Genomic DNA, 24442 nt, shown 5'->3' on the forward strand with positions numbered 1-24442 from the left:
CGCTCAGAGGCGTGAGAAGGCGGAGCTTTGCCTTCCTGCAGGCAGAAAATGTTTTACTCCCAGTCTATGCTTTTGAGGAAACTGAGGCACAGAGCAGCTAAGGAATTTACTCGCGATCACAGGACTTGTCTTAGGACAAAACAGGAACGAAAGATTAAGGTACTCTGATTACCATTCCAATTCATAGGAGCTTCTGACTTCAAAAAACCACTTGTGGGGCGCCTGGCTGGCCTAGTAGGTAGAGCATAGGATTTTTGATCCCCACTTTGGGTGTGGAGATTAATTAAAATTAAAATCTTTTTTTTAATGTCTTTTTTTTTTTTTTTTTTTTTTTTTTTGAGAAAGAAGAGCGCAAGCGGAGGAGGGACACAGAGAGAGAGGGAGACACAGCATCTGAAGCTGGCTCCAGGCTGTCAGCACAGAGCCCGATGCGGGGCCCAAACTCGTGTATTGAGAGATCATGACCTGAGCCCAAGTCCAATGCTTAACCGACTGAGCCACACAGGCACCCCTAAATTAAAATCTTAAAACAAAACACCACTGTGCCCAATTTTGTAAGGCAAATTGAGGGGGAAGAAAAAGTCCCCTTTGGTCCAGTAAGCCTGCTTGGAAGAACAGCCTGGTGCATAATCAATCCAAAAGAAGAAAAGGGCCTGAGGGAGAATGAGATTCACTACAGCATTATTTATCAAAACAAAATCAAAACAAATCTCAAAACTGAAGACATAAATTGTCCTATGATTAGCTCTGTAGGGGACATAAATCTAATATATCACCAATTCAACATTTTTTTAATGCTAACTCTATACCAGGCCCTGGCATCTCTGAACTGGAATCAGGGATCAACAAGGCAAGCCCTGACAACAAGAAGTTCACCCCGTGGACACAGATCACAGCACACACAGCACACCACAGCCCACCTTGCTAAACCCTGTGTAGATGCTGAGAGAGTAAAAGGAGAGGAGCTGAGTGAAATCAGAGAGCAAGTTCCAGCATGTGTGGTGACAGAAGGGTTGTGAAGAACTAGAAATGCACCAGGAGGAACAGGTACTGGGAAGAAGGGAGGCAGAGGCAGGGAACAACAGGAGAAATGAGATGTTAAGTGAAAAACAAAGAACATGGGTTTTATCCTATAATTACACTTATACAAAACTTACATGCAGCTTGTGTATTATTTATTTACTAAAAAAACTGTAACTTTCAATTCATTGTTCAGGAAAAGACTGAACATCAACAGAGGAGTGGCTAAGTCAGTTGTAGCATATCCATACTATGCAGCCGTTGATTAAGGAATGTGTATGTCTGTATCTGCTTATGTGAATCAGTTTCCAAAATATATTAAAGCAAAAAAGGAAAAGGGAGGGCAAGTGTGACTAGAATATGCATATGTGTGTGTGATTCACATATATGTATTACATTTTATGCCTTTACATTTCTGAAAGGACACACAAAAACGAGATGGTGTTTGCTTCTGGAGAAGGAATCAGGGGTGAGAAGATGAATAATGATTTTACTCTTTGGAATTGTGTAAGTTTTTTTAATCTTGTTGATATGTTTTGCTGGTTTAAAAATCTAAGCCAGATATGAAAGACTGTATGATTCGTAAAATGTTTTAAATGCCAGCCAGGTGCCCCCCCACAAATAATTTTAAGTAAAATTAGGTAGATGGGGGAGCACCTAGGTGTCTCAGTCAGTTAAGCATCTGTCTGTTGATCTCAGCTCAGGTCTCAATCTCAGGGTTGTGAGTTCGAGCCCCATGATGGGCTCCAGGGTAGACATGAAGGCTACTTAAAAAAAAAAAAAAAGAAAAAGAAAACACAGGGCATCTGGGTGGCTCAGTTGGGTGAGCGTCTGATTTCGGCTCAGGTCATGATCTTGCGGTTGTGAGTTCGAGCCCTGCATCGGGCTCTGTGCTGACAGCTCAGAGCCTGGAGCCTGCTTCAGATTCTGTGTCTCCTTCTCTCTCTGCCCATCCACCGCTTGTGCTCTGTCTCTCTCTGTCTCTCAAAAATAAATAAATACATGTAAAAAAAATTAAAAAAAAAAAAGAAAACAGTAGAAATGAATTTTTTTAAAGGCTATATGATTCTACTTACATGACATTTTAGAAAAGGAGGCAAGCTATATTGGCAGAAAAGAGTCAAGGGTCGGGTGAGTAGAGGTTGGGAAGTAGAGCATAAGGGAACTTTTTGGCATGCTAGAAATGGTGGTTACATAACAGTATGAATTTGCCAAAACTAAAAAACAAACAAACCCAAACTTAATTGTCTGTACCTTAAAAGGGGAAAATTCACTTTATGTAAATTATACCTCAAGAAACTTATCTTTTTATTTTTAATTCAAAGATTTAAATAATCACTTTTTGAATAGATGTACCCGAATAGAGACAGAACTGACAAGACATTTGGCAAGAGTGCAAGTGGTTTTTATCTTGTTTTGGGCTCAGACAGTACTGTGCTTTGTCATAAGGCCCCACAGCATTTTAAAAACCCTCTTCTGAAAGGCCTCCTGTGCTTTCATAATAAGTACCAGCTTGAGCAAAAGTGGAAAGAGTAAGGCCCAGGGGCTGGTACACGGTGTGCCTTAACTGCAACAGACCTCTCCTCCACTGAGGGCACTTGGCCATGGGAGAGGCCGTTTCCCCACTTGGACTGGCCTCAGGCTCTCTGAGGTCCCGTGCTCTCTGGAATTTTTCTTTCATATACACTAGCCTCATCAAAGACTGCCCTCTCCTGTTCACTGCCCACAGCTGGTATGACTCCATTAGTCTCCAGGTTCCTGGAGGAAAAGGAAGAACCTAATATTCCCTGAGCTGAGAGGGCTCAATGCCAAGAGACTGTGGTCAGTCACTCAAAACTTACTTGTGAAACTCTGAGTCTTAGGAGGAGGAAAGATTGGACACATTCCAAACTTCTGCCACCCTTAGCCCAACTCGGCTTATGACTAACTTCACCAGAGGGGCAGGTAGCTTACTTAAAAAAAAATTAAAAAAAGATTAAAAAAAAAAAAGGACACTTGGCTGGCTCAATCAGTAGAGCATGCAACTCTTGATATCAGGGTTGTGAGTTCAAGCCCCAGATTGGGCATTAGGTGTAGCGTTTACTTAAAAATTAAATAGGGGTGCCTCAGTCGGTTAAGTGTCCGACTTCGGCTCAGGTGTTGATCTCACGGTTTGTGAGTTCGAGCCCCGCATTGGGCTCTGTGCTGACAGCTCAGAGCCTGGAGCCTGCTTCATATTCTGTGTCTCCCTCTCTCTCTGCCCCTTCCCCACTCTTACTCTGTCTCTCTCAAAAATAAACATTAGAAAAAATGTTTTTAATTAAATACATAAATACATTAATGTTAAAAAAAAGAAGAAAAGAAGAGGGGCAAGTTGGTCGTAGCCTCTGCATGTGCTTGTATGAACATGGTGCCTCCACATGGAAAGGCCTACCCTGCAGAGCCAGGACAGCACTGAGCCAGGCCTCTAGCCATAAATGCAAGAGCAGGAAAGCCCAGAATAGAAACTATTTTCCTGTTAGCTCTGCACCTTTCCCACACATGGCTGCAGGTTTGGATCAGCTGCCAGCAATAACTCTCCAGACTCTAGCTTTGGCAACACAGGCCTTTATACTTAATAAACCCATCTAGGCTTTATATTCAGGGTCATAAATGACACATTTTTGAATGTGAGAGTCATAGACTAAAGCATAGTCACCTGCAAACTTTGCCTTTCATGCTTATCTTGTTTGAGTTGCCCTATTGTGGAAAAATGCCAGCTCACACTGATGAGAAACTAATATTTTTTGTGGCTACAGAACAGCTTATTTTGAAATCCTGAAGTTGACAGTGCTGAACATGAAAGGTAAACTATCTGGCAAGCTACGGAGAGCATTGATGGAGGGTTCTGGTACAGCCTGATTAGTATGTTCCCACCTAAACACTTAAAAGGGTGTAATAAAATGTAATACTGAGAAATTAGAAGAGTGCCTTAGTCCCACCCTCTCACTCAGAGCCCTTCTGATAGGCAGATTTATTCTGGAAATTGTCCTTTACTGTTTTGGTTATGTGGTCTGCTCAAGTCTCTGATGAAGCAGACATTAGTTCCAGAATCAATTGCAATTCTTTTTTCTTTTTCTTTTTTTTTTTTTGGCAGAAAAAGTCCTGTACCTATAACCCCACATTTTGAAGAATGGTTTGACAGTAGATTCCTCTCCTCCCTTAGACCTTTCCAACCTTCCAGGCAGAACCCCACCCTCACCCCCAAAGAACACAGGCAAAGATGCATTAGCATAAATAATTTAATGCAAACTCTCTAGTAACATACACTAGTGGACTTGACAGTTCACTCAGGAGTATCAGGGCTGAGGGACCAGGAGGTGGGGAGCGCGATGAAAGTAGAGCATGTGAAAACAGGTAGCTGAGGGGCAGACCTCATGCTAGCCTGCTGGTGACCCGTCTTGGTCAGCTAAACTACCCTGGACAGGAAGTAGCTGGGCCAGGCTAAGAACGCTCAGTTCTCCTTTCCTGGCCTATCCCAGATTTCTGACCTTTTCCCTTGGGGAGCCTTCTTCATTCGAGGTCCTGGGAGGTGAGGAAGGTGTGGCAAGATAAGAAGCTGCCTAACTGGGTTTGTAGGTGCTACTAGCTGAGCCTGGGGGCCCCCCGTCTAGTCCTTCTCTGGGGAATGCCTCCAAGGACTTGGGCCTTCACTGCAGCATCTTCAGACAGGATGGGATGAGCGATGGGGCCTTGCCCTCAGGGGGCTGCCCTCCCTCTGTGGCATCCAGGAACTGCTGCATATAACACGATGTGCCAAGCAGCACATGGCCTGTGGCCTGCATGCTGAAGAGGGCCCAACGAAGAGCTTCCCTGGGTGGAAGAAAAAGGCACTAGAGTCAAAACACAAAGAAAACCCCTCCCTACAGCCTCTAAATGCTGCCTCCATAATTTCATAAATTGTAGAGTGATGTGTCAACAGGAACAAATGCTGCCTTCCCTTAGCAAATGGGAAAGGGTCTACAGACATTGCCTGCAATCATGCCTTAACTGAGATGTCCGTCACCTCCCTATTTTCTCATGGAAAATTCACCCTCATTTAATAAGACCTTTAATTTTGTAATACTGCTTTAGGCCAGCCAGATTAATCTCCATCCCATGGCTCTGTCCTTCATGACCTCTGTTCTAGACTCTGAGACCTTTCCAAGTCATGTGTAGTCTAGCTAGTGTTCAGAGCGCTAGACATGAAGATCTTCATGCTTGGTATTGCAGTGTAATGAGAACAGAACTTGAGGCAAATAGGCCAGAGTTCTAATCCAGTCTTATCAGCTGTGTGAAGGTTGGCAAACTGCTATAGTTCTGAGCTTCTGCTTCCCCAACCATAAAATAAGATCATACTATTTTGATCCCTCACAGCGTTCTGAGGTTGAAATAACCTAAGTCACTTAATGTGGAGCCTAATAGGTAGATGAGTAGGGTAAACGTGGGGTCAAGAGTAGCTGGTGGAATGCTTGACTACTTCGACCAAGTTCTTGTCCAAATCTATTTAAAAGAGATAGACGAGGAAGAGTCACTAGGGGTGTTTAGTCCTAGGGGAGATCAGGGAGGGGAAAACAAAAGGAAAATAAAGACTTTCTGGCTGATATTAAAACTTACAAACTGTTAACCTTCATTCAATAAATGAACTTATGGTTAAGGTATAGGGAGACAAAGATGATCAGAACTCTAAACATCTACACATGAAAATTCTTTAAAATGTTAGGGGCGCCTGGGTGGCTCAGTCGGTTGAGCGTCCGACCTCGGCTCAGGTCACGATCTCGCGGTCCGTGAGTTCGAGCCCCGCGTCAGGCTCTGGGCTGATGGCTCAGAGCCTGGAGCCTGTTTCCAATTCTGTGTCTCCCTCTCTCTCTGCCCCTCCCCCGTTCATGCTCTGTCTCTCTCTGTCTCAAAAATAAATAAATGCTAAAAAAAAAAAAAAAAAAAAATTAGGGGGCGCCTGGGTGGTGCAGTCGGTTAAGCGTCCGACTTCAGCCAGGTCACGATCTCGCGGTCCGGGAGTTCGAGCCCCGCGTCGGGCTCTGGGCTGATGGCTCAGAGCCTGGAGCCTGTTTCCGATTCTGTGTCTCCCCCTCTCTCTGCCCCTCCCCCGTTCATGCTCTGTCTCTCTCTGTCCCAAAAACAAATAAACGTTGAAAAAAAAAATTTTTTTTTAATTTTTTTTTCAACGTTTATTTATTTTATTTATTATTTTTGTCTCCCCCTCTCTCTGCCCCTCCCCCGTTCATGCTCTGTCTCTCTCTGTCCCAAAAATAAATAGGGGAGGGGCAGAGAGAGGGGGAGACACAGAATCGGAAACAGGCTCCAGGCTCTGAGCCATCAGCCCAGAGCCGGACGCGGGGCTCGAACTCCCGGCCCGCGAGATGGTGACCTGGCTGAAGTCGGACGCTTAACCGACTGCGCCACCCAGGCGCCCCAAAAAAAATTTTTTTTTAAATTAAAAAAAAAATGTTAAAGGCTATACCTGAGAAGTATATCCATTTCTCAAATTAGAGTACTAAGGCTTAAAACCAGCTGTCCAACCATAAATAGGAGGGAAATTCTGACACAGACTACCACATGGATGGACCTTGAAAACATTATGCTCAGTGAAAGAAACCAGTCACAAAAGAGCAAGTACTGTGTAAGATCTCTAGACTAGGCAACTTAACAAGATAGAAAGTAGAACCCCCCCCCCCAACACACACACACACACAAAAGAAAAAGAAAGTAGAACACAGGTTACCAGGGGCTGGGGGAAGGGGGAGTGGAAAGTTGGTGTTTAACGGGGACAGAATTTCAGTTTGGGATGATGAAAAAGTTCTGGAAATTGATAGTGGTAACCGTTGCACAACATTGTGAATGTACTTAATGCCACTGAATTGTACACTTTAAACCAGTTACAATGGTAAATTTTATGTTATGTGTATTTTAAAACAGAACAACAAAAATAAAACTATTATTAAAAAAATAAAATAAAGGGGCGCCTGGGTGGCGCAGTCGGTTAAGCGTCCGACTTCAGCCAGGTCACGATCTCGCGGTCCGTGAGTTCGAGCCCCGCGTCGGGCTCTGGGCTGATGGCTCGGAGCCTGGAGCCTGTTTCCGATTCTGTGTCTCCCTCTCTCTCTGCCCCTCCCCCGTTCATGCTCTGTCTCTCTCTGTCCCAAAAATAAATAAACGTTGAAAAAAAAAAATTTAAAAAAAAAAAAAAAAAATAAAATAAATATAAAACTATTATTAAAAAAATAATAAAAAGCTGACACCATTAAGTCACCACACCTACTTCAGCTTGTTTTGTTTTTTTGGGTTCAGGTCTGAGAGTCTTACCTCCCCTAAATGCACTGAATTTAAAGGCTGAAGCTTCTGTTCTAGGTTTTGAAATCTGCAAACTACCGGCAGCAAGCCCAGATCAAGATGGGGCATGATATGGTGTAGGAGGAATATGGGATTTCTAGCCACAGAACTAGGCTCAAGCCTGTCACTGAATGTCATCTCTGGCAAGGCTTCAGGTCCCTCATCTGCAGACTGGATATGCACAGAGTTAACTCAGAAAGCCAAAAGGTCTAGTGTGCTCTAGCTACGTGTGTTCTGACAGAGCTCTGGGGACCCTGAACAGGATTTCTCAGAAGGCCTCTAAGAACAAGGATCATATGCGTTATCATTCATTCAAATTACTGCTATGTGCTGGCATTCATCAAGGTACTGGGGGCAACAATGGAACTTGTTCTGACATCTTGTTTATCTCTGGGTCTTAAGCTTACCACATAGGGCCAGGCACACAGTGTGTGCTCAGTAGATGCTAAATTAAGCAATTGGGGAGGACTAGAATCTGTCAGAAGAAACTCGCAAGAAGCCATGCTCTGCTATCCCTAGCTTTGTGGCTTTGGCATCGTTGGATGCCTCTGCATCAGTGGCTGCATCCGCCTGATGGGGTAGGAATTCATTAGAACACCAGTGGAGCAGCTGAAATTGGGAAACATCACCCTAACAGTACTTGTACCCTAACAGTATTTGTCTTATGATTTAACATATTCTCATGCTTCCCATGTTACTTGATTAGACTTCCACAGTAAAGTAGAAAGTTTGAAAGAAGTTCATTCATCAATACAAATGAGTATTATCCACAGACTTGCAAGTTAATTCCATCTATGGAAGAACAGTTATTTCATCCCTCCCACCCCCATGGAAAAATCCAGTTTTGTATCTGTGAATTTATCTGTCTTGATGGAGCTGTGTATATTGAATTCTCCTTTGAACTGATTGTAACTTCTTCCTGGTTCTCCCCTTAATTAAAGAGTTCAATAAAATCTTTGACATGTGTTCACTTTTTAAAAACCAATTAGAAGACTACTTAGGAAAACTTACTATTTTAGGTGAAAAAATAAGTTGTTATGGTGGAAGGTAATTAGAAAAATAATGTATCCCAGTTCCATCTGGAGGAGATATGTGTACCCCTTTGGCATCTGCTAAAGCACCAGTTCAGCCATAAAGTTCTAGAAAATGCTGCCATGCTTTGTCAGCATCAACACTAGTCCAAGGCCCTAGAAAGCTGAGGTCCATGTGAACAGAGAGGGACTCTCTCATTGCTGAATACCCACCCTATCCCCAGCTAATCCCAATTCACTCACTTCATGATGCGTTTGGCCCGGTAGCAGTGCAGGTCATAGGAAAGGGAGTAGGTGCCATACAGAGTGGCCTTCACATTCAGGCAACCAATGAAGTCCTGTGGGTTCATCTTGTATAGGTCAAAGGTTACACGGGCCACATCAATCTTCTTGCCAGGCTTACGGGAGAGGGAGAGTTGGTACCTAGTACTCTGTATCAAGAGAAGCCTGTGGTTGGCAACCTACCCCCCACACCCCAAAAAAAGACTTCTCCCAGACTCCCAATGTTCTCCCTACCACACAGGTGGGAACCTCACCTTCTCTGATGGGGGCTGCCATTTCTGCCCCTTCTGGAGGACCATGAACACTGTGTCATCCCCCAGGGCTTGGAAATACTCTTCTGTCTCAACAATTGTACCATCTTCCTCCAGCACCAGGAAGAAGGGCTTGTCTGCCAGCATCAGGGTGTCCCGGACCTGGAGAATAAGATCAGTGATGTTTCTGCCATCCCCATACAGCCACAGAGCATGAGGAAAATCCATATTACATCATCTCAGCTGCCAGGGAAAGAGCAAGTGGATAAGGATCTATGGGAAAAAGGCCTGGAATCCAGGCTCTTGCTGTGGGAATCACAATCCAAAGATTCTGTATTATGGTCCTTCTTGGTACCTGGCTTCATGGTTATGTTCTGGAACAGTGCTGTCCAAAAAAATATAATGGGAATCACATATGTAATTTTTTATTGAGAATATAATATAATATACATGAATATAATTCACGTATCATAAATTTCACCTTTAAAATTTTTTTTAATACTTATTTTTAAGAGAGAGAGAGAGAAACAAAGGGCGAGCAGGGGAGGGGCAGATAGAGAGGGAAACACAGAATCCAAAGCAGTCTCCAGGCTCTGAGCTGTCAGCACAGAGTCCAATATGGGGCTTGAACCCATGAACTGCAAGATCATGACCTGAGCCTAAGTCAGACACTTAACTGACTGAGCCACACAGATGCCCCCAAATTCACCCTTTTAAAGTATACAATTAATGGGGTGCTTGGGTGGCTCAGTCGGCTAAGCCTCAGAATCTTGGTTTCAGCTGGGGTCCTGATCTTGTGGTTTGTGGTTTCAAGCCCCACATCAGGCTCTGTGCTGATGGTGTGGAGCCGCTTGGGATTCTCTCTCTCTCCCTCTCTCTCTGCCTCTCCCCCGCTCATGCTCTCTCTCTCAAAATAATAAATGAGTAAACTTAAAAAGTATACAATTCATTGTGTTTTAGAATATTCACCAAGTTGTACAACCATCACTACTATCTGATTTCAGAACATTTTCATCACCCCAAAAGAAACCCAGTACCCATTAGCAGTCATTCCCCATCCCCCAGCCCATGACAACCTCTACTGTCTGTCTCTATGGATTTGCCTATTCTGGACATTTCATATAAATGGAATCATATATAATATGTGGTCTTTTTAGACTAGCTTCTTTTCCTCAGTATGTTTTCAAGGTTCATCTATGTTGTAACATGATTCATTTCTTTTTCTGGCCAAATTATATTCTACTATATAGGTATATCTCATTTTTAATCCATTCATCAGTTAACATAGACATTTGGGTTGTTTCCATTTTTTGAGTATTATGAATACTGCTGTTAGGAGTATTCATGTACGGGTTTGCGAGTGAACATATGTTTTCAGTTTTCCTGGGTATATACCTAGGACTGGAAATGCTGAGTCACACAATTAACTGTATGTTTAACTTTTTGAGGAGCTGCAAAACTATTTTCCAAAGCAGCTATATCAGTTTATATTCCCACTAGCAATGTGTGAAGATTCCAATTTCTTCACATCTTCATTGGTACTTGTTATTGTCTGTCCTTTATTTATTTATTTATTTAATGTTTATTTATTTTTGAGAGAGAGAGAGAGTATGAGCAGGGGAGGGGCAGAGAGAGAGGGAGTGTCTGTCCATTATTTTAGCCATTCTAGTGGGTATGAAGCAGATTTGATTTGAATTTCCCTAATGACTAATGATGTTGGACATCTTTTCATATGTCATTAGACATTTATATATTATCTTTAATTTTTTAATGTTTATATTTGAGAGAGAGAGGAGAGGTAGAAGGAGGATCCCAAAAAGGCTCTGTGCTGTCAGTGCAGAGCCTGACATGAGGCTCTAACTCACGAATTGTGAGATCATGACCTGAGCTGAAATCAAGAGTCAGACGCTTAACTGACTGAGCCACCCATGCGCCCCATTTATATATTTTCTTAGAGAAAAGTCTATTCCATTTTTTTTGGCCAATTTTTTTATTAAAAAATTTTAACGTTTATTTATTATTGAGAGACAGAGCATGAACATGGGAGGGGCAGAAAGAGGGGGAGACACAGAATTCGAAACAGGTTCCAGGCTCTGAGCCAGCAGCACAGAGCCCAACGCGGGGCTTGAACTCACAAACCGCAAGATCATGACCTGAGCCTAAGTTGGATGCTTTACCAACTGAGCCACCCAGGCACCCTGTTTTTTTGGCCAATTTTTAATTGGGTTATCTTTTTATTGTTGAGTTATAGAAGTTCTTTATGTATTCTTGATATTAGATCCTTATCATATATGAGATTTGCAAATATTTTCTCCCATTCTGTAGGTTGTCTTTTAATTTTGTTAATAACACATATTGATACACGGAAGTGTTTAATGTTGGTGAAGATTGATTTTTTTCCTCTGCTTGTGCTTCGATGCCTTATCTAAGAAACCAGTCATGAAGACTTACACCTGTTTACTTCTAAGAGTTTTATAGTTTTAACTCTTTGATACATTTTGACTTAATTTTGTTCATGGCATGAGGTAGGGATGCAACTTCATTATTTTGCATGTGGATATTCCATTGTCCTAGCACTATTTATTGAAAAGACTATTCTTTCTTCTGTCAAAAAATCAATTGTCCATTGATACATGGGCTTATTTCTGGAGTTTCAATTCCATTCTATTGATTTGTATGTATTATGAGCTCCCAAATTCACATATTGAAATCCTAAGTCGCAGTACCTCAGAATCTGGCTGTCTTTGTAGATAAGAGTCTTTAAAGAGGTAATTAAAATGATGTCATTAAGATGGGCCCTAACCCAATATTACTGGTATTCTTATAAGAAGGGGAGTTTAGGATACAGAGACATACTCAGAGAAAGACCATGTAAACATGAAGGCAGCCATCTATAAGTCAAGAACAGAGGCCTTAGAATAAACCAACCCTGACAGCACCTTGATCTCAGACTTCCAGCCTCCAGATTTGAGAGCAAATAAATTTCTGTTAAGTATCAGTCTGTGGTACTTTGCTATGGAAGCCCTAGAAAACTAATAGAGTGTCTTTCCTTATGTCAATACCACAGAGTTGATTACTGTAGCTTTGTAGTAAGTTTTGGAATCAGGAAGTGTGAGTCTTCCAAGTTTGTCTTTTTCCAAGATTGTTTTAGCTATTTTGGTTCTGGCTCATAGAAATAATTCTATGTAAATTTTAGGATAAGCTTGTCAATATCTGTAAAAAGAGTAGCTGGAATTTGATGGGGATTGCACTGAATCTGCAGATGAATTTGGGAAGTATTGCCATCTTAACATTAAGTCTTCTGTGAGATCCTGACCTGAGCCGAAATCAAGATTGGACGCTCAACTGACTGAGCCACCCAGGTGCCCCTTTGGAAGATTTTTTAAAATTAATTTTGAGGGGCTGAGTGTCTGAATCTTGATTTCGGCTCCAGTCATGATCTCACAGTTCATGAGTTAGAACCCCTCATCCGGCTCTCTGCTGTCAGTGCTGAGCCTGCTTTGGATGCTCTATCCCCCTCTTTCTCTGCCCCTCCTCTCTCTCTCTCTCAAAAATAAATAAACATTAAAATAATAATAATAATAAATTAAAAATCTTTCAAAGGCTTATTGTTATCTTTTAAAATGAAATCCCTCTGTTCTTTTCCATGGCCAATAAGGGATTTATACTCTGGTCACTGCCAACCATATCACCTTACCCTCTTTCCCTCACTCTCTGCTCCTTTCTTTATATTGCCAAACTTGGAAAAGCAGTCCAGATAGGCTGATGTCCTCCCTGCTCCATTAGTAAGATTCACTTATGACCTGTGTTCCATCTTGGAAAGATGGACCCTCACTCTTGTTTCTCCTTGCATCCTTTGGAGTTAGGATTCTGCTTGGGGTCCCCAAACTCAGTGGCTATAAGAATCTCCTGAAGCAACTGCTTAAAATGACAACTCCTCAGCTTCACTCATGACCTAATCAGTCCCAGGGCGTGCATTCTGGGAAGCCATGTGTGACAAGTCCATTTTAGCACAGGAAGTAGTCCCCAGCCCTCAGGTGAAAAAACACTACCAAGTCTAGACTCAAGTGTGAAAAAGTCCTTTTGATTCAGGGCATAAAAAATTGGTGTGTCACAGCCACAAGCCTCACAAGAGAGGGGAGATTGGCTCCCATGAAGAAGAACAGACCTAATTCACAGAAACAGGGGAGGGACTCCAGAATAGAGGCTTAGGTAAGCTATGATTTCTATATGTTAAACAGACTGTAGTAATCAGAAGCTTAATTCAAATGTGTAATCTGTGCCAGGCAACTGGGACATCCCCTAGAGTGCATAAGCTAATGAGGCAGTGAGGCACAAGACTAATAAAGAGCAAGATTAGATGAGGCTATAGGAGAGGCTGGGGAGAAGTTACCCCCAGCCTAGTAGAGAGGGAACATGGAAACAGGGAAGGGTGTCATTCTTGGCAGCTGTTACTACCATCCACAAGAGCTGTGTGTCTTTTGTTTCCTGCTCTAGAAGCTTACCTGATCAATAGTTTGAAGAGTCTTCCACAGCGGTTAACAAAGCCTGCCATGGAAAGCCAGTGTAGGAGATGGATGGAAGAACTGCCCTGGCTGAAGGGAGGAAATGGGGAAGAGAATCTCTAAAATCTTACCTATTTCCCCAACTTCCAGGCATGTGTACAATGGAAAAGAGAACCTAAGGGTCTTTCCAGTAAGAAAAATATGCCTCAGGGGCGCCTGGTGGCTCCAACTCTTGGTTTCAGCTCAGGTCATGATCTCACAGTTTGTGAGTTCGGCCCCATGTTGGGCTCTGCACTGACAGTGTGGAGTCTGCTTGGGATTTCTCTCTCCCTCCCTCTCTGCCCCTTGCCAGCTTGCACGCACTCTGTCTCAAAACGTAAATAAACATTAAAAAATAAAAAAATAAAAAAAAGAAAAATATGCTCTGAAAATGCCACTGATCTACTGTTGTAGATATAGGATGGCAATCCTATAGGTATTCTGCTGCAATATACTGCCCTCCCCTTGTCACCAGACAGACATCATTAATCCATTGGACAGCACTCCAGGCAGGCATTACCAACTCATTAGAGTGGGCATCAGAAAGGAAATCTCACCATCTAACCTATGAACTCCATCCCTGCTGAAGTCCCAGCTCATGACTCAGAGGACAGAGGAAGCCAGCAGGGCCAGCACTCAGCCACAGTCCCAGTGGTTGGGCTGTGCTGAGGGTAGTCCTGTCCTTCACCTTGTGGAGGAGGTCCTTGAGACTGTGCGCCATGATGCCCTTCCGCACACTCCGGTCAGCAGTGCTTACTCTGCAGGGCCGGGCCTTGGGGGCTTCCAGGCTGGAATCGGTCAGTAGCTGCTGGGTCACCATTGAGGTGCAGGTGCTCACTGCCACATGCCTGCGGGCAATTTGGAGCATCAGAATGAGCAGCCTGCTGCCTCCCAGCCCTCACCCCTCTCAGGGAACTCACTCCCCTACCCCTGTAGGTTGAGCTCATCATATTCTTCTTCCTCTATCACCCACCAGGCTTGCTCTAAGACTTACCGGTATCACTAAAAGTCCTGTTAGATCAATGCATCTCAAACTTCAGTGATCATATTAAGTCCTCAGGAGACCTGATTCTGATTCAGGAGGTCCGGGTGGAAGCTGGGATTCTATATGTCTAATAAGTTTCGGAGTGGCATTGATGCTGTTGGTTGACACTGACCATGATGAATAGCAAGGTGATAGGAGACCCATCCCACGTTCCCCAATACCAACTTTCCTCTCTTGGCCTCTTTCTTCCCACCCGTAAAGTGAAATGAAGTGGCAAAGCTGAGGTCAATGTAAGATAGTTTTGAATTCTGATATACATGACGTAGAACCAGAAGAGTAGAGGGGGAACCTCAGTTTTGGAGTCAGACCCAAGTTTGAATCTTGGTTCTAGTACCCATTTGTTAGGTGATGAAGAGCACCCCTTCTGTGCCTCAGTGTCCCCATCTATTAATTTGGTGTAATAATCCCCACTTCCCAAAGTTGTGATGAGGTTTAAATGAGATCAAAATGAAGGTCCAAGCACAGTGTCTACCTTTTTCTACTCAATATGTGGTAGCAGTGTGGGGAGAGGATACCAACCTTAAAGTCACCTGAGGGCTTGTCAAAAGTGCAAAATCTGGGTCCTACTCCAGACCTCCTAAATCAATATCTACATTTTAACAAGATGCCCTGGTGACTTAGGAGCTTGTTGAAGTTTGAGAAGGTCTGCCTTATAGCTCACAGGTAGCTCCCCTTTGTTTCTACCCTTGGCTCTCCTCACCTGGAGAAGGACTTGGGGTAGAGAAGGCTGAGGGACTTCATGGCATATTCCATCCTTGTCACCTGGATAGTGTTGGGCCTGAGAACGAAATAGAAAAGCTAGTTAGGGTGGGAACAGAAGGTCCCTTTCATCATTTGACACAGTGCAGCCTCACCTCCATCCAGTGAACCTCCACTCTGGTCTCTCCTCTCAACTCACACATGCCTTCCCAGCCCTTCTGTCCAATCCCATGCTTGCCAACTGGGACCAAACTGGAGAGCCCCTCTGGACCCAGGCTTGGCCCCACTCGGCAGCTCCTCCTTTCTCCCCAGGACTACTCACTCCATGTTTCTCCGACCCTGGCTCTGGTCACACTGATCAGGGATCCCCAGTTGGGTCTGAAGAGGCCCTATCTGGTTAGTTCCTGCCCCTGGGAGCAGAGTTCATGCTACGCTGGCAGGAGGTGAGTCACACCACTTCCATCTTCTGGGGATTGTTTCCTCACCTACAGTCCAGAGACCTCACAGGCCAGGCTCACACAGGCCAGGCAGCCCAGTCTAAGCCCACTCTCTCTTTCGTGTGTCCTTGAACCCCTCCTGAGGCTTTCCATTGGCCAGAGGGATTTTCTGTGACGATGGATGATAGATGTGTTCTATATCCTTTCTCCCCAGTCCCAGAGCTGCGAGCTTCATGTGGCTATTGAGCACTGGAAATGTGGCCAGTACAAATGAGGAGCTAGATTTTTAACTTTAGTTAATGTTAACTAATTTAAATTGAAATAGCCACTGTGGCTTATAGCTACTGGCAACCAGACTGCACAGTAGAGATCCAGCTATCTGATAGCCCTGGGCTCACCTGACACTTTCTCTCCTAAACCTCTCTGCTTCAGCTCTTTCAAGCTCCAACTGTCTGTGGAGACAGCTCCCTCCACCTGCAACATACTCCTCTGGCCCAGGGCTAAACATATGCAACCTTGAAACCCCAATTTCCCTATATTCCACTCTTTGGAAAGCCATTTTAGATGGCTCACACAGTCCCCTCTTCATCTTGCCCTTCCTACTTCCTAGTCAAGTGTGCCTCAAATCTGTTTCTGCCTTCCCCCCACTGATCCTTGGGTGCCTCTCCCTGAGATGTTCTCCCTATTCCCAGCTCAGAGAGGGCCTGACACAGTGCAAGGGGCTTAAGGAGTGGTCATGGAACAAAGAGCCCCCTCCCCAGTCAGGTAAAATCAGTCTTTCCTTCTGACAACTTGGGGATTCTCTAGACCAGCCCTATCTGTGAACCCCCCAACTAGCACTACCCAAGTCTGTTTGCTTCGGCCTCACTCCTCACTCCCCGTCCAAAGCCAAACTCTGCCAAGTTCACTTCACCTGCTCTCCAGGAGCTGCCCCATCAAGACCCCAAAAACTTACCTCCCCCCTCACAGCTTCCTTACTTCCTTAAGACACTGCCTAGCCCAGCCCAGCCCTCCCTCCATTTTATTTCCAGGTCCCAGGGAAGCCCCTCCCCTGGTCTTCAGCCCCAGCTGGGGAAAAGAGCAGGGGAATGAGTGTGCAGTTCTTTCCCTTGGGATTTCGGGCCAGCTTAACTTCCAGAAAAGGCCCGAAAGGAGGGGAAAAGGCATGTTTTGTAAGCTGTGGGCCAGGCTCAGGACGTGATATCAGTCACAGAGGGCACAGAAAACAGGCAGATGTGAGTTGTGTTCCCAGCTCCACTTGAGTTCACTGAGTGTAGACCAATTATCTCACTTCTGTGAACCCATTTCTCTCACCTGTACAACAGGGATAATCATTCCTGTGTTAGTGGATTGAGGTGAGGATTTGTGATAATAAAAGTAAAGGGCTTTGCAACAGAGACACATAATAGGTAGAAGTGAGTATTGGTGTTGTAATATTATTAATGAATAATAGTAGAGGGGTGCCTGGGTGGACACTCAATTGAGTGTCCCACTTTGGCTGAGGTCATGATCTCATGGCTCATGAGTTCGAGCCCCGTATCTGGCTCATTGCTGTTAGCACAGAACCTGCTTTGGATCCTCTATCTCCATCTCTCTCTGCCCCTCCCCCGCTTGCACTCTCTCTCTCAAAAATAAATAAACAACAAAATAATAATAATAATAGTAGAGACTAAAGCTAGCTGAAATGTGTAGTGGTTAAGAGTATAAGGTCTTACCCTTGACCCAGCAATCCTACTCCTATATATATTCATTGTATCTCATTCAATGTTTATTTTATATATATAAAATAACCACACCCAACTAGCTAGTTTTATTGGAGGAGGGCACATGGAGTTAATAATGTGAAGACAGTTGGGACCTGAGGTTGGAAAGAACACCCTCCCCTCCCTATATATGGCTAAAGCCCCAAATAAAAAATAACCAACTATGGGAGAGCAGCTGAGTCAGCGACTGAGGGCTGGGAAGGGAACATCACGGAACCCGAGGGCAGCAGAAGAGATCATGCACGTGCTGGGAGGGCAACTAACATGAGTACAAGTCTTTGTGTCTTCCACATTGGTCCATATAAATATATAGAGAGAAGTTATTCACTTTCCCCTGCTCTCCTCTCTGTTCTGTGCTGCTTGCCACAGACACAACTCCTCTTTCCATATATATATGTATTCAAGAGAAATTAAAACGTATGTCCACACCAAAATTTATACACGAGTGTTCATAGCATTGTTTATAATAGCCAAAAGGTAGAAACAACTCAAATGTTCATGAATTGGTGAATGGATTTTATCAATAAAAATATAAAATGTAAAAAATATAAAAATGTAGCATATCTGACAAACCATAAGAGACTTTTTTTTTTAATGTTCATTTGTTAAAAAAATTTTTTTAATGTTTATTTGTTTTTGAGAGAGACAGAGACAGAATGCAAGTGGGTTAGGGGCAGAGAGAGAGGGAGACACAGAATCCGAAGCAGGCTGCAGGCTCTGAGCTGTCAGCACAGAGCCTGATGCGGGGCTAAAACCCACGAACCGTGAGGTAAGATCATGACCTGAGCCGGAGTCTGATGCTCAATCCACTGAGCCACCCAGGCGCCCCTAATGTTTATTTGTTTTTGAGAGAGACAGAGTATGAGTGGGGGAGGGGCAGAGAGAGAGAGGGAGACAGAGAAACCAAAGCAGGCTCCAAGCTGTCAGCGCAGAGTCTGACTGGGGGCTGGAACTCACGAACCATGAGATCATGACCTGAGCCAAAGTCAGACACTTAACCAACCAAACCACCCAAGTGCTCCATGAGAGACTCTTAACTATAGAAAACAAACTGAAGGTTGCTGGAGGGGAGGTGGGTGGAGGATGGACTAAATGGGTGATGGGCACAAAGGAGAGCCCTTGTTATGATGAGCGTTGGTGTTATGTTTAAGTGATGAATCACTAGATTCTGCTCCTGAAACCAATATTACACTATATGTTAACTAGCTAGAATTTAAATAAAAACTTGAAACAAAACAAAATATGACATATCCATAATGTAATATTATCTGTCAATAAAAAGGATACATGCTACTACATGGATAAACTTTGAAAACATGCAAAGTGAAAGAAGCCAATCACAAAGACCACATACATATTTGCATGATTCCTGTTGTATGAAATGTCCAGAATAAACAAAATTATAAAGACAGAAAATAAATTAGTGGCTGCTTAGAGCTGGGGAGGAAGGGGGATGTGGAATGATTCTAATGGGGAGTAGTGGAGTTTCTTTCAGGAGAGATAAAAGTGTTCTAATCAATTAATCTAATTACCGTCTATTTAAAAAATTTTCTTGATGTTTATTTATTTTTGAGAGATACAGAGAGCAAGCAGGGGAGGGGCAGAGAGAAAGGGAGACACAGAATCTGAAGCAGGCTCCAGGCTCTGAGCTGTCAGCACAGAGCCCGATGTGGGCCTCGAACTCATGAACCGTGAGGTCATGACCTGAGCCGAAGTCAGATGCTTAACCAACTGAGCTACCCAGGCACCCCTAGACACTATTTTAATGATAGTTGCACAAACTGAAAATGTACTAAAAACTATTGACTTGATCACTAGAGTGGGTGAATTGTGTGGTATGTGAATTATATCTCCATAAAGCTGTTTATTTGTTTGTTTGTTGCTACTTTTATAAGTGATTCATAAGACTTTTTAAAAAAAGAGTTCAGGTGTTCCTGGGTGGCACAGTAGGTTGAGTGACTCTTGCTTTTCGCTCAGGTCATGATCTCAGGGTAGTGGGATCGAGCCCCATGTCTCCACGTAGGGCTCTGCGCTGGGCATGGAGCTGCTTGGGATTCTCTCTCTCCCTTTCTCTCTCCTCTCCCCTTTAAGTTTATAAATAAATAAACTTACAAAATAAAATAAAATAAAAAATTAAATTAAAAAAGTGTTCACATTGTGTATCATCACCCAGAGTTTGTTAAAATTCAGATTGCTAGACCCCATCCCAGAGTTTCCAACTCAGTATGACTGGGGTGGAGCCTAAGAAACTGCACTTCTAACAGATTCCCAGGTGATCTTGAGGGTGTGACTCCTCAGGAACCCCACTCTGAGAACTAGAGGTCTAGCATTAGCTGTGTGATGTAACTCTTCTAGGCTTCAGTTGGATCTGATAAATGGGAATTAAAGATAGCTCCTGGGGTGCCTGGGTAGCTCAGTCAGTTAAGCGACCTACTCTTGATCTGGGCTCAGGTCATGATCTCATGGTTCATGAGTTTGAGCCCCGTGTCAGGCTCCTCACTGACATCATGGAGCCTGCTTGGGATTCTCTCTCTCCCTCTCTCTCTCTCTGCCCCTCCCCTTCTCACACGTATACGCACTCTCTCTCAAAATAAATTAAAAAACTTAAACTTAGTGCATCCTTCAGGCTCAATAAATCATCATCATCATTATTATTATTATTATCTAAATCCTTTCCTGGAGGAGCTCCCAGACAGCCATCAGTAATTCATTCGTTCATTTAGCAAATATTTATTAGGCACTTACTATGTGCCAGTCCTCCCAGGAGCTGAGAATGCAGCAGGAAAGAAGATAGTCTTGTCCCATGCTTCAAGGAGTGGACATTCCCAGGGTCAAGGGGCACTCAGACCATGTATGAATATGCAAAATAAACAGAAGAATTTCAGATAATGATGTTCAATAAAGTGGTATGATAACAAATGGCTGGCAAGTTACATTGGTCTCTGGGTTTAGGCAAAGCCTCAGAGGAGGTGAACTTCAAGCTAAATCCTACCGCTAAGAACCAATCTGTTTGAAGTCCTGGTGGAACATTCGAGGCAAAGGAAACATCAGTGTAAAGGATTTGCAAAGGGAATGAGCAGGGTGAGGAGACAGGAGCATGGGTCACTAAACTTTAAGGCAGTCCAAGAGTCGGGGTGCCTGGATGGGCTCACTAGGTTAAGCATCTGACTTCAGCTCAGGTCGTGATCTTTCTTTTTTTTTAATAATTTATTTATTTTTTAATTTACATCCAAGTTAGTTAGAATATAGTGCAACAATGATTTCAGGAATAGATTCCTTAATTCCCCTTACCCATTTAGCCCATCTCCTCAACTACAACCCCTCCAGCAAACCTCTGTTTGTTCTCTGTATTTAAGAGTCTCTTATGTTTTGTCCCTCTCCCTGTTTTTGTATTATTTTTGCTTTCTTCCCTATATTCATATATTTTGTATCTTAAATTTCAGGTCATGATCTTATGTTTCATGAATTTGAGCCCCACATCGGGCTCACTGCCATCAGCATAGAGTCCACTTGAGATCCTCTGTCTCCCTCTTTCTGTAGCCCTCCCCACCACTATCTCTCTGCACTGCCCTCCACCCTGGCTCAAAAATAAATGTTAAAAAAAAAAAGACAGTCCAAGAGTCGGAAGAAAAGTACAAACAGTAGTTTGTACTGGGAAATGGATTGGGCCCCTCCTTTGGACATTCATACCTCAAACATTTATTGAATGTCTAACATGTGATTAGTTGTCCCATGGTAGGCCAATGGATGACTCAGAAGCAGTCTGGCCCTGATGAATCCCTGTGTATCATGGAAAGCAGACACAGATAAGAAAAAGATAACCACAGGGGCACCTGGGTGGCTTAGTCAGTTGAGCTTCCAACTTCGGCTCAGGCCATGATCTCATGGTTCACGAGTTCAAGCCCCACATTGGGTTCTGTGCTGACAGCTCAGAGCCTGGAGCCTGCTTCAGATTCTGTCTCTCCCTCTTTCTCTGCCCCTTCCCTGCTCACACTCTGACTCTCTCTCTCCCTCTCTCTCTCAAAAAATGAATAAATGTTAAAAAAATTTTTTTATAGAAAAAGATAGCCACAAGGTAAAGCCCAAGAGCATCTGCCTTAAGGTGGAGGATTGCTCCATGGACCTGAGAATTCTTCACAGTGCTCAGGAGAAGAGGATGGTTTGGAGCCCGTTGGCATTCATTTATTCAACAAGCATTTTCTTGAGCATTTATACTAAGCCAGGCACTATGGGCTGCTGGGGACACAGATGACTCAGTTCTTGTCCCTGTCTGGGGAGCTTACATTCCAGTGGGAGAGGCAAATATCTGAGCAGTTCTCAAACTCTGAAGTGCCTAGAAATCATTTGCGATGCCTTGGAGTGGAGAAGGACTGTACCTATGACTCAAAACTGAGAAGTCATTAAAGATTATGCATTCAACTACATTTAAAAAGTATTCTGCATGTTCAACTTGTCATACCTGAGCAGAGTCAAAAGACATAAAAAAAGAAAGCTATATCTCAACTAATATAGGCAAGATGCTGATCTCCTCTCTCTCTCTTTCTCTCCTTCCTCGTCTATCTATATATAAACTAAGACCAAAAACACGGTAGAAAAATGGGCAAAAGATATGAACGTAGTTTAGGGAAATGAAATACAAATGACCTTTAAACATATGAAAAGACATTTTAATCCCACGTATAGAATTAAAAAAATAAATAGAAATACAACACAAAAGTACTCAGAGATGCAATTCTTCACCCATCAGACTAGCAAATGTTGGCAAAGCTGTGGGGAAGCAAGGAGTCAGACAGATTAACACATTGTTGGTGAAAATGTAATTGGTCTAACCGCTATGGGAGGCAATATGGTCAGATCTATCAAAATTACAGTCACCATATATTCTTTGACCCAGCAATAACACTTCTGGGATTCCAGACTATAGATCTACTTGCCCATGAATGAAATGTGCATAAGGTATTAACTGAAGCTGTTTGTAATAGAAAAATATTGGAAATGATACAAAAATCCTACAAGAGAGGCAGGTTGAATAAATTATCTTATATTCATATAATGGAATAACACTAGGAAGCTACAAAAAAAAAAATAAGTGAGAATGATCTGGGGAAAATCTCCAAGATCTATTGTTTGTTTTTTTTTTAATTTGATCTATTGTTTTTTTTTAATTTTTAATGTTTATTTATCTTTGAAAGAGAGAGAGAGAGACAGAGTGCAAGCAGGGGAGGGGCAGAAAGAGAGGGAGACAGAATCTAAGCTGGCTCCAGGCTCTGAGCTGTCAGCACAGAACCTGACGTGAGGCTTGAACTCACTAATCACGAGATCATGACCTGAGCCGAAGTCAGTCACTTAACTGACTGAGCTACCCAGGCGCCTTCCAAGATATATTATTAAGTGAAAATAAAAAACAAGGTTTTTCATAGTGTGTATAATACAGTGCCTCTGTATTTTAAAAAGGGTAAAATAAGAATATGACTTTACATTTGGTTGTATGTGCTTAAACTCTGGAAATACATACAGTAACTTTAAAATGAACACGAAATGTTTCCTTTGTTGGGTAGAGTCAGGTGGACTGGGTTGAGACCTGGGAAGATGTGGAGCAGAGTTGAGGGTAGGAGTTTTCACTGCTGTACATGTTTTAAAAATTGGAGAACTTCATTTTGATACAATTTTCTTTCTTTGTAATCTTATATATTTTATTTTGTGCATTTAAAAACTTCATTTTGGGGGCGCCTGGGTGGCTTAGTTGGTTAAACGTTAAACGTCCTACTTCAGCTCAGGTCCTTATCTCACGGAGTTCGAGCTCCGCATCGGGCTCTGTGCTGATGTCTCAGAGCCTGGAGCCTGCTTCGGATTCTGTGCCTCCTTCTCTCTCTGTCCCTCCCCCAACTTGTGCTCTGTCTCTCAAAAATAAATAAATGTATAAAAAAAATTTTTTTAACTTCATTTTGAGTAGGGATCCCCAGGCTTCCAAGGAAGACTGCTGCACAAAAGCAGTCACAAATCACTGATCTAAATGATCATGCTTTTCAATCATTGCCCTTCCCTTCTGACCATTTGTATACTTTTTAAGTTTATTTATTTATTTTGAGAGAAAGAGAGAGAGAACCATTGTGTGTATGTGGGGCGGGGGTGGGGTGGGGCGGGCAGAGAGATAGGAGGACAGAGGATCTGAAGCAGGCTCTGTGCTGACAACAGAGAGCCTGATGTGGATCTTGAACCCATGAACCATGAGATCATAACCTGAGCCAAAGTCGGATGCTTAACCAACTAAACCATCCAGGTTTTTGTATTTTAAAATACATTTGTATTTTTAAAATAACAGCTTTATTGAGATATAATTTCCATACCATAAAGTTTTCCCTTTTAACGTGTACAACTCGGGGCACCTGCGTGACTCAGTCAGTGGAGCATCCAACTTTGGCTCAGGTCATGATTTCTGATTTATGAGTTCAAGCCCCACAGCGGGCTTGCTGCTGTCAGCGCACAGCCCGCTTCAGATCCTCTGTCCCCCGCCCCCGCTCCTCCCCCACTTGCACTCTTTCAAAAATAAATATTTTTTAAAAAGGTGTACAATTCAAAGGTTTTTAGTATATTCACAAAGTTGTCCAATGATCATTACTACATAATTCTAGAATATTGTTTATGTTTATTAAGTTTTGAGAGACAGAGCACACACGAGCAGGGGAAGGACAGACAGGGAAACAGAGGATCTGATGTGGGCTCTGTGCTGACAGCAGAGAAACCAATGCAGGGCTCACACCCCTATGATTCTAGAATATTTTTATCACTCTCAAAAAGAAACTGCATACCTATTACAATTACTTCCTGTTTCCTTCTGTTAAGCACTACTTTACTTTTGGTCTTATGGCTTTGCCAATTCTGGATATTTCATATAAATGGGATCATACAATATGAGGTCTTTTATGACTAGCGTTTCACTGAGCATAATATTTTCAAGGTTCACCCATGTAGTAGAATGTATCCTTCTTCACTGCCAAATAATATTCCATTTATGAACACAC

At 43.1% G+C, this 24442-nt stretch overlaps 2 protein-coding genes across 7 annotated transcripts in view; one reads left to right on the forward strand and one right to left on the reverse strand.

Annotated features, from left to right (window-relative positions):
• Positions 1–7: 7 nt before the first annotated feature.
• IL17RE (interleukin 17 receptor E) overlaps positions 8–24442 on the forward strand; it is a 46773-nt gene continuing 22338 nt past the window's right edge. For 3 of the 5 annotated variants that reach the window (XM_045493719.1, XM_045493717.1, XM_045493720.1), the window contains exons 1-2: positions 911–1047; positions 1443–1527. In XM_045493719.1, coding sequence (XP_045349675.1) covers positions 1505–1527 — 23 coding nt within the window. In that variant the 5' untranslated portion in view covers positions 911–1047; positions 1443–1504. Of the gene's footprint in view, positions 160–812; positions 1048–1442; positions 1528–24442 lie in introns of those variants that run through there. The other 2 variants (XM_045493716.1, XM_045493715.1) reach the window with 2 other exon arrangements.
• On the reverse strand, positions 4266–16708 carry CIDEC (cell death inducing DFFA like effector c). 2 transcript variants are annotated; one of them, XM_045493751.1, is made up of 6 exons: positions 16613–16708; positions 15222–15299; positions 14165–14324; positions 8936–9094; positions 8643–8830; positions 4266–4851 (listed from the first exon to the last, which is right to left on the reverse strand). In XM_045493751.1, exons 2-6 carry the CDS (start codon positions 15272–15274, stop codon positions 4689–4691), a joined length of 723 nt encoding a protein of 240 aa, XP_045349707.1. In that variant the 5' UTR covers positions 15275–15299; positions 16613–16708; the 3' UTR covers positions 4266–4688. The 2 variants fall into 2 exon arrangements, with proteins under 2 accessions (XP_045349707.1, XP_045349706.1); XM_045493750.1 differs by lacking the exon at positions 16613–16708 and adding an exon at positions 15543–15594.

Source organism: Leopardus geoffroyi, chromosome A2 (genome assembly GCF_018350155.1).
Source record: "Leopardus geoffroyi isolate Oge1 chromosome A2, O.geoffroyi_Oge1_pat1.0, whole genome shotgun sequence".
Taxonomy (NCBI): domain Eukaryota; kingdom Metazoa; phylum Chordata; class Mammalia; order Carnivora; family Felidae; genus Leopardus; species Leopardus geoffroyi.

What these genes read in the sequence shown, in the direction of transcription:
- CIDEC (XM_045493750.1), bottom strand. An exon ending in TCAAGGACCTCCTCCACAAG is followed by an intron (nt 9,095 to 14,164) that starts GTGAAGGACAGG and finishes CTTATTCTCCAG; the next exon opens with GTCCGGGACACCCTGATGCT. An exon ending in GGCAGCCCCCATCAGAGAAG is followed by an intron (nt 8,831 to 8,935) that starts GTGAGGTTCCCA and finishes CTCTTGATACAG; the next exon opens with AGTACTAGGTACCAACTCTC.